General features: G+C 40.0%; 1 protein-coding gene across 5 annotated transcripts in view; it reads left to right on the top strand.

The window, feature by feature from the left end:
- Positions 1–13,328, top strand: part of LOC133868083 (potassium transporter 11-like) — a 45,625-nt gene that overhangs the window by 572 nt on the left and 31,725 nt on the right. For 4 of the 5 annotated variants that reach the window (XM_062304903.1, XM_062304899.1, XM_062304900.1 and 1 more), the window contains exons 2-4: positions 1,357–1,597; positions 1,993–2,218; positions 3,782–4,030. In XM_062304903.1, the coding sequence (XP_062160887.1) occupies positions 1,466–1,597; positions 1,993–2,218; positions 3,782–4,030 (607 nt within the window). In that variant the 5' untranslated portion in view covers positions 1,357–1,465. Of the gene's footprint in view, positions 1–1,356; positions 1,598–1,992; positions 2,219–3,677; positions 4,031–13,328 lie in introns of those variants that run through there. The other variant, XM_062304904.1, reaches the window with a different exon arrangement.

Raw genomic sequence — 13,328 nt, 5'->3', positions numbered from 1 at the left:
ATGGATTTCAACTGAAGACTTATTCTTATTGTGAAAATTGGTTCAGAACAGCATTGAAATTTTTCAGAATCTAAACATGGTTCTTGAGTTGATTCATTTTTCTTCTTTCAGTTTATTATGTCATTTCCGATTTATGATCTTCACTCCCCAACTGATAGACTCTTGGTTACATTGATTATTTCTTCCATCACCAATCTGAGGTGATCTTTATACCATGATAATCGGTGGATTTTCATCATTATTTTGCTAGGTTACTTGTCTATTCTATATGGCTCTTGTGGACCCATCTGCCAACCGTTGTTGAAGCCTATCAGAATCAATATATTTCTACTTTGAGATTAGGAAAGCAAAAGGCTAAAAAGGTGAAAATTCCATCTGTTTATGTGAGTCTGAAGACCCATCTTCATCAGTTCCTAACTTCCTATGGGGTCAAAAGAAGCACTTGCAGAATATAAGAATTGATATTGGTTTTAACATTTCATAATCATCAACTTCTATAAATCATTGACTGCCAGTGTCAGTTTTCATCTGTTTTTCACAAAGGGTTCGTCTTGTAACTGTTAATGTATGCTCGATATACAGTGTTGGTCCACCTCCTAATGACAAGCTTTTGGGACTATTGGCTATTGGGTTCCAAAACATGATATCAGAGCCTTGTTTGTCTAAAAGGTCTAGCGTTCGAATCCCAGGAATTCCCAGTTGTTCTGTTAAACTTGGTGTTTGTTCTGTTTCCATGTCTATTATAGGTTCCACTTGCAGAAATTATGTACAGAATCATCTGGAGTCTTAAAATTAGTTAAAATATGGGATTAGGACATATCATTATATTGCATGGGGTTAGTGAGAATATGAAATAGACTGGGCATTTAACTAATTTTAAGACTCCAGAACAAACACCAAGTTTAACAGAACAACTGGGAATTCCCGGGATTCGAACACTAGACCTTTTAGACAAACAAGGCTCTGATATCATGTTTTTGGAACCCAATAGCCAATAGTCCCAAAAGCTTGTCATTAGGAGGTGGGCTAACACTGTATATCGAGCATACATTAACAGTTACAAGACGAACCCTTATATTCTGCAAGTGCTTCTTTTGACCCCATGGGAAGTTAGGAACTGATGAAGATGGTTCTTCAGATTCACATAAACAGATGGAATTTTCACCTTTTTAGCCTTGTGCTTTCCTAATCTCAAACCTTTTTGGACTTTACAACGTTGACTAAGATATAAAGGAAAACTTAAGAACTCTGTTTCTGTTCTCAATTCTTTTACAAAGTAAAGATAAATATTGAAAATTAAATTCTCTATCATATTATGTTATTGAGATTGAGGATACGGAATTGGATTTTTTGCAGGTTGATGTACAATTTTTGTGGCCTTCATTTTAGACAAAATATTTAAAGGATGAGAAAGTGTATCCAGAGAGATTAACTGGTGGAAAAAGGAAGAATCATTTGAACTGAGATGCAAATGGCTTCAAGAGTGCAGACTGATGAAGACGCTGGTGAAAGAAGTAAAGTGTGGATTTTGGATCAGAAGCTTGATCAGCCCATGGAGGAGGAAGCTAAGAGGCTTAGAAACATGTACAAGGAAAAGGTGTGATGCATTTACCTATTTTGAGACTCTCTGTCTCTTTCTCTCTTTCTGTGAAACACTTTACTGGAATGAACTATTTCAAACCTAAATTGAAAATCTGACTCAAAATTCAAATTGCAAAGGCTTTGAACCATTCTAATTTCTTATGCTGAACTATTTTTGTTTGCTTATCGCTTGTCTAAGGATAAAGAAAATGAAATTGAAAAGAATTCATGAATTTTGTAGGATAAGTTCCTCTGATTAAAGTCTTGTTTGCAATATGGTTGAATTTATTGTATGGTCTGAGAAGGACATTGCCTGCATATACCAAGCATGGCCTGAGTAAAATAAGGAGAATTTGAATATATATATTTGTAATATTACTCTTTTTGCTGATTCAATTTTGTTTCCTCCAGAAATTTTCAGCATCAATGGTTCTTCAACTTGCATTCCAAAGCCTTGGAGTAGTCTACGGAGATTTGGGCACGTCTCCCTTGTATGTTTTCTACAACACATTTCCTTCTCGAATTGAAGACCCAGAGGATGTGATTGGAGCTTTATCATTGATTATATATTCCCTTAGTCTTGTTCCACTCCTCAAATACGTTTTTATTGTTTGTAGAGCAAATGACAATGGTCAAGGTATATTACTCTTCCCTACAAAGTTACTAATTGCAATTCTATTTCATGTACTTATTAACCTTTAAAAATTATGTCAGTATTATTTTGAACCACTTGACACAATAAATATTACAAAATTTTCAATATCTAATGATACAAACAATTGGGATTTATGGTTTGCTATTATGGCCTTTTACCTTTTATGTAGTGTCATTCATTATCAGTGAAAGGAACGTTGAGGTTGATGACATGTATTTCTTTCTTTTCTCATTCTGTTAAATTTGATTTTTGACAATTCTTATATCTTCTTAAATTTGGAAAATTGTTGGAAACTTTTCTTGGGGAAAACTCTATCTCAGAGCCAATTTAACAGTAAACATTGTTGAAGAAATTAAAGCACAAATGTACAATAATGAATACTTCAACATACACTCACATCTAGTGAAACCAGAATGTACTAGATTTCACCTTCTTTGGAGGAATCATATATGTTGGTAGACTACTAGGCATCCTCCATTGTGAGGTTGCTTGTTCTTTATGGAATGCCCTTTTCAGTTATTTTGGGCTGTCTTGGGTGATACCTAGTAGAGTAGTTGACTTGTTTACTTGTTGGTGGATTGGTGGTAGCACCCGGAATGCTACTATGTGGAAAATGTTGTCTTTTTGCCTCTTGTGGTGTCTTTGGAGGGAAAGAAATGATAGAAGTTTTGAGAATCGTGAGAGGACATTGGCGGAGCTTAGAGTCATTTTTTCTTTTTCACTCTTTATACTTGGACAACTGCTTTTGTAGCTCTCCGGGTGCTTAGTTTTCAAGATTTTTTTTTTCTCCTTCTAGCTGAGTGTTTCTCCTATATATTCTGTGTGTACCTGAGTAATTTTTTCACTTTTAGTGAGATTTCGATTACTTATAAAAAAAGTTACTCCATCATGTGAATGGATTATACATTAGGAGTTTATGGTTGTGAAGAATGTAAAGGAAATTGCAAAAATGAATCGTTTGAAAGTATTGAATATTGAAATAAAAAATATTTTATTTAATATGAAGTACCATACCACTTGTCTCATATTACCATACCACTTGTCCATTACGAAAAGAGAGAGAAAAACATGGAGTACTATATTGATATTGCTTCTATCTGCCAGACTGCAACGTTGTTTTTCCTTGTCTGCTTTCCATCAAACTGGTTGTGCAGTTAAGGATTTACTGTAATTAATTTTTTGAGTTTTTTCTCCAAAACAGTAGATTTTAGTTTATTTATTTATTTTATTATTATTTTTTGTTTTAAAAAAAAAATCAGGCCATCTAGAAAAATCTATGTTCAATGAACAAGTTAATTTTTTAGTAAATATTATCCTTTATTTTACTTTTAGTGTTGAGATAGGTAAAAAATGATCCTTCCCGCTCTTTTATATCATATTGTTTTTAAAAAATAATATTCTTTATCCCTTGATGTACTTTGAACATTTTTAATGGCATGCTTCCAATGGTGGTATGGCATAATGCTCATCTTCTCTCATCGTGATGAGGCATATTTCCCTATTTGATGCTGATGAGTCACCGTTCCTCGAACTTATACTCCACAGGTGGAACATTTGCTCTTTATTCTCTACTTTGTCGGCATGCAAACATAAAGATTATTCCTAACCAAGATCGGACTGATGAGGAACTAACAACTTATAGCCGTTCTGTATTCCCTGCTGAACAGTCATTTGCTGCAAGAACCAAAAGATGGTTGGAGGGAAATGCATTCAAGAAAAATGCACTTCTTGTTCTTGTACTTATTGGGACTTGCATGGTGATTGGGGATGGGATCCTGACTCCAGCTATATCAGGCATGTATCCCTCATCCTTGAATCCTTGGGCCATTAGATCTTCCCATCTATCTTTATGAGTATTCTATTGACAAATGAACAGATTCTTTGTGATACAAAATGTGTGTTTGCTACAACGCAAAGGACCCCTGATTGAGATCATGCAAACAGTAAATGAAATATAAGAACATGGTTCAGCAGTACTGTACTTGGTGTCCACAGATAGGAGGAAATGGATATGAATGTCTCTTAGTGTTTCATTTGCCAATGAGTCAGGCTGGTGGTCAGAGTCTGCCCATGCAATTCTTAGTACTTATGCAGATATGATTGGAATTACTAATAATTTGATAGAGGACAAAAAAAGATTGTAGTATAGTTAATGCTTCATGCACCATTAAAGTAATCTTAGAAGTACTTTTGCTTTTGGAAGCCAAAAGAAAATGTCAAAAAGCATGTTTGGTGTTGAACTAGTATTGAGCCTAATTGAAGAACATCAGAAAAATCATTGTCATGAATACCATTATTGTTGGCAATACTTTACTGATACATTCTCAGCTCTTTAGTGAAATATTTTACTTTGTATAACCATTTGCAGACATGAGTGGACACTTTCTCTTTTCACCAAAAGTAAATATGTTAATCTGTTTCGTTTTCACGTATGCTCCTGAGTCTTAAATAAATTGATGCCTTAGATCAAACCATTTCATATCTTCTGAATTATTTAAGACTAATACTATATAAATATATGAGTCAATATCCTCTGCGCTTTTTAATGATTTGACATTATTTATATAAAAAAGAAAAAAACATATATGAGTCGATATAGGCAGGCTTGATGAGCTCTGAAATGTCATTTTTTTTTTTTCTTCTTTCTCAAAATGTTTTTTTATTTTTTTATATATGAAAAAATGGATAAGAATAATTTATCAGATCTCAAGAATTTTTACTTTTTATTATCCAGCTCAGCATTGAGTCCTTATAAAGCATCAATTACATATCCAATAAATTTCTCTATGGGAAAACAGACAAACTAATACACTACCTTTACATTTTGACCCAAATTGAATGAAAATGGCTGGCTTACTATGATATATTTTTATTTAACCAAAGAGGATTGTGGAGGACCACCATCGGAAAATAAAGCTTTTTTTTTTTTTTTTCCATAAGTTTTTATTGATACCTCCAGAAACTATCGACCAAGATTTAATACTCAAATGTGCTTTGAAAAGATTACATTAGCAACTCTACTGGAATCTGACAAGATAGAGGAAATTATGTAGTCTAAATCTTGAATGGTCAAAATGTGACATCAGAATGCCTGAATTTTTCAATGTCAGTGCTATAATTAGTTGTTTAACTCTGTTGTCTATCAGCTTGGGAGTTTCTCTTTTCCATTGAGCATATGGATATTGAACTAGTGAAATGAAATCCTTGTAGACTCATGCACAAATAGGGCTTGGCTTTCCAATATTTGGCATTCATTCTGAATGCTGGATGTAACATAGTATATATATAATTTTCTATAAGAATTTTATATTGTGGCTTGGAACTTTGGCCATAGCTTCAAGGATTTGGTCCCTAGTAAAGGGATTTCTTGAGCCAATATAAAAGACATTTAGGTCGAGAGTAGAATTTCCTTTAAAGACTAGTGGATTCTGGCTGTGATTGGTGTTGATATTATAATATCTAGTTCAGTATGAAACTTGTTAACTACGCAACACATTAAAAGGTTTATATTCTGTCATTGAGACACAAAGAAAAATAAATGGAAATTCTAATGCAAAAACAGGGTAGCATAATTACCAACTAGAACTATGAGGAATTATGAAACCCTAATAGCCGTTCATTTGACATGGCAGGTCCTGTGAGGATTCGCATAGTCCATTCCCAGATTTCTAAGTTCAAAAACCTTTGACACAAAACCTAATTACAAGGGCATTTTAATTGGTTATTTCAACTAGCTGAGTATCTGTTTATTCTAATAACGGTGTTATCATATTCTATCAACATCATTTACACATTGTAGATGTTATTTTTGGGGTATTTTTACAAGAATGTATCTCTCTCTCTTGTCGGCACGAGTTAGTACGTGCTGACTCCTCTCTTCTCTGATGGGGTTGTTAAGGTGGTGTTCTATTTAATCCAAATCGTTTTGAGTTGGCGGTGGAGGGTAGTTCTTGAAAGATGCAGGGGTAACGTTCATTCCATCTACTTGGGTAAAGCTAATAGTTGTTGGTTGTAGCCACCATAGAGGAGGAAACAAAAGTGTTTTGCACATGCTCTAGTGCTGGTTTCTCAGCTCTCCTCGCCCAACACTGCTTTAATATGCTTGGGTAGATCTTGGTAGTGGAGGAGCATAGTGGAGGTAGACGTAGGGGACATATCCTAGTGCCAAAAGGGAGAGATGACAAAGGATGGAGGTCCTTCGCGTCGGAGCTGCGTTCGGTAGTGCAATTTATCCAGTCGCTATACGATGGCAGGTTTGCTGGGGTTCGTAATGGAGGTCGTTCGTTGCTAGGCGTGGGCAATAGTCAGTCAATGCCAGTGTTGAAATCTTCGATGGAGGTGGGTGGGAAGAGGCTGTTTGCAGAGGTACTTGCAGGACCGAAGAGAATTCCAGCAGTGTCCTCATTGATGAAAGGTGTTTCTGGGAACTCTAATGTGTTTGCACCAATGGGACAGATAGTGACTAGGTGGCTTTTGTCTGGAATTGCGTCTGGGGATGGAGGAGATCCTCGTACCTTTGCTGGTTGAGTTTGCTCGAGGGAGGACAAGGGACGTTTGGGTGAAAGTTTTGATCTTCGCACCCTTAGAGAGATGTGGATACGCATAAATTTGGATGTGGTCTGTTGCTTAGAGTGGATTGACTTGGGCTAGGGCCTAGGTATTTGTGAAAGTAAGTCAGGCCTAGTGGGTGTTGAGCCGAAGCCCAGTGCAGAAGAAGTCCTGTCTATGCCCCTTGTTTTAGCAAGTATCTTAGGCCCCCCTTCAGTGGTCCACGTTGATCGAGACTTTAAAGGTAAGGTCCCGATGGGCTCTGGGGGCGCTCGGTTTAAGTTCTCCCTCAAGCCTAAAACAAAAATTTCACTAAAATGGGGAATGAAAGCGGGAGTTGGGCCACCGGGTTCAGGGCGCCCTGTGTTGGGCTTAGACACGGCGAAGGGTAAGGGTTGATTGTATGGGTTAGCCTGGAGGATAGGTCGCAACCGTCGCAACCACTTTTCCTCAACCTTTGTAGGAAGAGGATGGGGGAGTGCTCTCCCTGGCATTTCTGGCTTTGTGCCGGTAGTCTTTTGGTTTGCTCCACTGCTACCATTCCTCGTGTAGGGGAGCACTGTAGCAGTACCAATTACTGATATGGAATTTAGTCTGACAATTGAGATTGAAAAGAAGAAAAATGGAGAATCGAGAGAGATAGAAATGGAGAGACAAGCTTTACCGATAGAGATTGGCAATTCAAGGAGCCAAACAACCTCCTGATTCAACGTGGATACAACCAACAGAATGCCTTCTCAAAGGACTTTCCCCCCTTTTATACAATTCAGACACACAGACCCGCCCAAACTAACAGCAGAAATTCAAATACTATTAAGAGTAAAACGACAGCATATTTAATAGGCATTGCTTATTCCTTGCATGCTTGACAGCTCCAACTCCAGCTAGCAGCCATCAGCAACTTATTCCTGCCACATACCCACACAGCGCCACATGTACTTCCAGCTGTAAGAAATGAACATCCATCGGGGGTAGTGTCGTGGCAGCTGTTGAAGAAGACCCCAGTTTCAATTTCAGTTGAGACACATGAAACACTGGATGAATTTTTTATGAAGGGGGCAAATCCAAAGCATAAGCCACCGATCCCACCTTCTTGATAATAGTGTAAGGGCCATAGAAACGAGGGGCTAACTTGAGAGCACGCCGAGTCACCACCGAATTTTGGCGGTAAGGTTGAAGCCGGAGGTAAACTTGCTGGCCAACCTCAAACTGGCGTTCACTATTTAAATCTGCAAATTTCTTCATTCGGTCCTGAGCTTGCTGCAAGTTATGGCGAAGGAGAGTGATAAGCTGAGCTCGTTCCTTTAACAACACATCCACAGATTCCACAGCAGTAGTGCCCGGGACATAAGACATCAACCGGGGAGGAGGAATGCCATAGACCGCCTCAAATGGAGTCATACGGATGGAAGAATTCCAGGTGGTGTTGTACCAGTATTCTGCCCATGGAAGCCATGAAGTCCACTGCTTAGGACGGTCCTGGGAGAAGCAACGCAAGTAGTGCTCTAGACTTTTGTTGACAATCTCAGTCTGGCCGTCGGACTAAGGATGGTAACTGGTACTCATATTCAAGGTGGTGCCCTGCAACTTAAAGAACTCCTTCCAGAAAGCACTAGTAAACGTAGGATCACGATTTGATACTATAGAGGTTGGCATCCCATGTAGTTTAAACACATGGAAGATGAATTCACGGGTCACAGAAGCCGCTGTATAAGGATGAGGAAGTGAAATGAAGTGGCTATACTTAGACAGCTGGTCCACGACTACCCAAACCACCGAATGACCGTGAGATACAGGAAGGCCTTCCACAAAATCCAAACTAATGTCAGTCCAAATCCTATGAGGTATAGGAAGTGGCTGCAAAAGTCCAGCAGGGAGAGTATTCTCGTGCTTGTTCCGCTGACACAGGGCATTCTCTTATAAACTTCTTGAGATCCTTTTTTAGACCCTTCCAGTATAAATCCCTCCTCGCCCTCTGCATAGTTCTTTCATAGCCCAAGTGACCTGCCAATGGATCACTGTGAACAAAGTTTAAGACCAGAGTCTTCAATTGCTGATCATTGCCCAAACAAAGTCTACCCTTGTAAAAGACCACACCATCCCTGAAAGTATACTTATTAGAATCTAAGCTGTTGGCCTGCCATTTAGAGAGCAGGTCCTGTACTTCTTCATCCACCTGATAATGTGCTTTCACCTCTGAAATCCAAGAAGGAGTTGGAATTGAAAGAAGAGACAAACTGAGTTCCTCCTTCCATCCTTCCCTTGTTTGCTACGCCTTTTTTGTATTCAACCTTGAAACTGTAGCCAAGCAGCTTAGTAAGCCACTTTTGTTGGCAAGGAGAACCAACCTTCTGTTCCAATAGGAATTTTAAGCTTTGCTGATCTGTCCTTACCACAAAAGTCTGTCCCAAAAGATACGGCCTCCACTACTGGACAGCAGTTACCAAAGCAAATAGTTCCTTTTCATATGTTAGACAGATGAATAGCTCTTCCCTTCAGTGCCTTACTCAGGAAGGCAATGGGCCTCTGGTTCTGTATCAGCACTACTCCCACCCCAATTCCACTCGCATCACACTCAATGACAAAGGGTTGAGTGAAGTTTGGCAAGGCAAGGACAGGGGCTTGAGTAACGGCTTCTTTCAGCAGCTGAAATGCATGTTCAGCATCTGCATTCCACTCAAAAGAGTTCTTCTTAAGTAAAGAAGTCAGTGGAGCAGCAATGGTTCCATAATTTTTTATGAACTTCCGATAGTAGCCTGTGAGACCTAAAAATCCTCTCAAGGCTTTCACAGTCTTAGGAAGCGGCCACTCAATCATAGCCTGAATTTCCCCTTGATCAGCCCTCACCCCTTCACTTGAGACTATATGTCCCAAGTAGTCCACTTCAAAGCACCCAAACTTACACTTAGTCCGTTTAGCAAAGAGCTTATTCTCCCTCAGCAGCCCCAATGTAATTGCTAAGTGACCTAAGTGTGTGTCAAAATCCTTGCTGTATACAAGGATATCATCAAAGAACACAAGTATGAACTTCCTCAAATATTGCCTAAATACAGAATTCATGAGACTCTGAAATGTAGAAGGAGCATTGGTTAAGCCGAAACGCATAACCAAAAACTCATAATGGCCTTCATGAGTACGGAAGGCTGTTTTTGGTATATCATCCTCAACTACCCTGATTTGGTGATAACCGGATCTTAAATCCAGTTTAGAAAAGACCCTAGACCCCCACAATTCATCCAATAATTCATCTACTACTGGAATAGGGTGCTTATCTTTTATTGTGACACTGTTGAGGGAGTGGTAGTCCATCCACATCCTCCAAGATCCATCCGCCTTTCGAACCAACAATACCGGGGAAGAGAAAGGGCTAGTGCTTGGTCGAATAACTCCCGAAGACAGCAGCTCCTTCACAATCTTCTCGATTTCCTCCTTTTGATAAAAAGGATATCTGTAGGGTCTAACAGATACAAGTCGTACCCCCGGTTGTAGTTTGATGGTATGATCATGAGCCCTGTGTGGAGGCAACTCAGTAGGTTCCTGGAACACATCAGTAAATTGTTGTAGCAATTCCTCCAATTTCTGTAACTCTGCTGCACTTCTATATTCTTCAGCTGCCCCAGGATGCTCCTCTGCAGCCGAGTGGGCCATCAACTGGAAAAGAACTCCTTTCTGTCCAGAAACTCTGAAGCTCTCAGCATCTTCCAAGCTCCACATTTGCCCCTGCTGGAAACCTCTCAACAAACATTTCCGGTTATTAAATGAAAACTCCATTGTTAAGGCTTCAAAGTCCCATAAAATGGGGCCTAAAAGCCGAAGCCACTGAATTCCTAAGACAAGATCACATCCTGCCAAAGGTATCACATACAACTCCACCCCAAAATTCGTTCCCTGCAACTTCAAAGTGGTAACACTACTCTTGCCTGAGCTAGTGACTTCTTGGCCATTGGCGATCCGGACCTTAATGGCCTCCTGTCCTTTAGGTTGGATTCCAAGCAAATTAGCCAAGTGCACATCCACAAAATTGTGTGTCTACCTGAATCTATCAACACAATCACCTTGTGACTCAGCAACCTTCCTAATAACCTCATGGTTTTTGGAGTGGGAGTTCCCGTAATAGCATTAAGTGAAATTTTCGGTTCTTCCTCCACAGTCTCCACAAGAGTGGCCTCATCATTCTCCTCAATCTCATCCGTCAGCACCTCTTCAATTAAAAACAACTTCGGACCTTCACAAACATGGCCCCTGCTCCACTTAGCATCACATGAATAGCAAAGTCTACTGGTATCACCTCCCTTTGGTTGTCCATGACTAAACCCACCCTGGAGCATCTTAGATGGACCTTGCAGGCTCATCCTCAGTTTATATGAGCTGCTAACCACATTGGAACTCCGGAGTTGAGTGCTACTCCAAGAAGTCCGAGTAGTCTTCTTAGCATTTAAAATCAATTCTTCTTGAATTTTTGCTAGGGAATAGGCATCTGTTAATGTTCTAGGGTTGAACATCCTAACAGGAAGCCTAATTTCGTCACTTAATCCTCCTAAAAAGCAGCTCAATTTCAGATTATCCAACAGAAGCTCAAACTGAGACTTATATTCTTCAATACTACCAGTTTGTTTCAATTTTACAAGTGTTTCCATTGGATCGTCATATAAACCCCTACCAAACCTAATCTGGAGAGCTTTGATAAACTCACTCCATGTGGTCAGGTTATTGCTAGTACGCAATTCCTGGAACCAAACCAGAGCTTTGCCTTCCATATGAAAGCTAGAGATTGTAAATCTCTGTGCATCAGAAATACAGTAGTAATCAAAGAACTGTGAGGCTCGGTAGCACCAACCTTCCGGATCTTCTCCGTCGAATCATGGAAAATCAAGGCACAATGACCTTGTCTGAAACGCCTCTCCTCCAGAAGAGTCCGCCTGAAACACTGGATCAGCATTCCTGCTAGTTTCTCCTTGCCTGCCATTAGCATCAATGCACTCCCGTTCCTTGAACTTGAAATGCGAGCTGATCTGTCGAAATTGCTCGTTCTACTTCTTAAGCATTTCTAGCATCTCGTCTTGTGTTCGCCGCAAGTCCTCCTGCGTTCGCCGGAATTCCTCCTGAGTTCGAATGTTAGATTGCACATCTGACTGGTTCTGCCTCACATTCGCCTGGACTTCAGAAGCTACAACGTGCAGCAATTGTAAACCGTCCTGCACCTCACGAACCTCCGCCGAAGCAGATCTAGTCTGAGTCATCGCCGTTGACAGTAAAACGAATTCAAGCGCAACAGCGGATCGAGACTCTGATACCACTTGTAGCAGTACCAATTACTTATATGGAATTTAGTCTGACAATTGAGAGTGAAAAGAAGAAAAATGGAGAATCGAGAGAGATAGAAATGGAGAGACAAGCTTTACTGATAGAGATTGGCAATTCGAGGAGCCAAACAACCTCCTGATTCAACATGGATACAACCAACAGAATGCCTTCTCAAAGGACTTTCCCCTCTTTTATACAATTTAGACACACAGACCCGCCCAAACTAACAACAGAAATTCAAATACTACTAAGAGTAAAACGACAGCGTATTTAATAGGCAATGCTTATTCCTTGCATGCTTGACAGCTCCAACTCTAGCTAGCAGCCATCAACAACTTATTCCTGCCACGTACCCACACACCGCCACATGTACTTCCAGCTGTAAGAAATGAACGAGCTTGCTGGAAGGCTCGTTACAAGCACAGTGAGAACCGTATATCTTGCTGGTGGTGACGCAGTGTCTTCATTGTGATCTAAACAGATTGTCTCAGGTCCCGCCGTTGCTTTTGTGTTGAAGGTGTCGTACTTGGAAGCTTTCTCGCATCAATTTTCTCAACCTTCCTTAGAAGCTGCCGTTGAGGAGCGTTGGCTGATCTTTGGATCAATCCTAGTGGTGTTGATGTATTTGGTGGTGCTGAGTTACCTAGAAAAATGGCTCTCTTAGTTAGTCAAGTTGATAGCCTGGGTGCTAGTGCTATTGTCTTAGAGCCTGTTGGTGGTTGTTGGTCAGGACCTCTTCGCATTGCATCAGACCTTGGGTCTGCTAAGTGGGTTCTTGCTATTGAAACGGGGATATTATATTCTTCACCGGTTGTTGATCCTTCCGCTCCTTGTTCATCTTCGGGTCTTGTGTGGGAGGTTAGTGTTAATGGTGATAAGGGAGAAGGAACTGCTCTACCTGCTTTGGTTGGGATGGAGTTGGGTTGTGATGGAGGGAACAATTAGCTTGTGTACGACCCGACACTTTTCCGGGACGTGGATCTATTCAATAGGGAGGAAGCCTCGTTTTGCACTCTCATAAGTTCATATCCTCCTGCTGTGTTGGGGAAATCTAGTTGCTCAAGGTTAGAGTACTTAGATTGGATTTTGTAGAGAATGAAAGAGATCTATCGTGTTGTGGGGGATTCGTGTGTGGGTTTTAAGGAGCAGTTTATGGCACTTTTGACAGTTATTGAAGCAATCCGTCTTCATAAGGTTTCGGCTTCCAATTCTAAAGTAGGTATCAAAGGTAGTAGGGAGT

The sequence above is a fragment of the Alnus glutinosa genome, chromosome 5 (genome assembly GCF_958979055.1).
Source record: "Alnus glutinosa chromosome 5, dhAlnGlut1.1, whole genome shotgun sequence".
In the NCBI taxonomy this organism is placed as follows: Eukaryota; Viridiplantae; Streptophyta; class Magnoliopsida; order Fagales; family Betulaceae; genus Alnus; species Alnus glutinosa.
The sequence above is the reverse complement of the archived record's forward strand: the minus strand, read 5'-3'. Positions and strand labels throughout refer to the sequence as shown.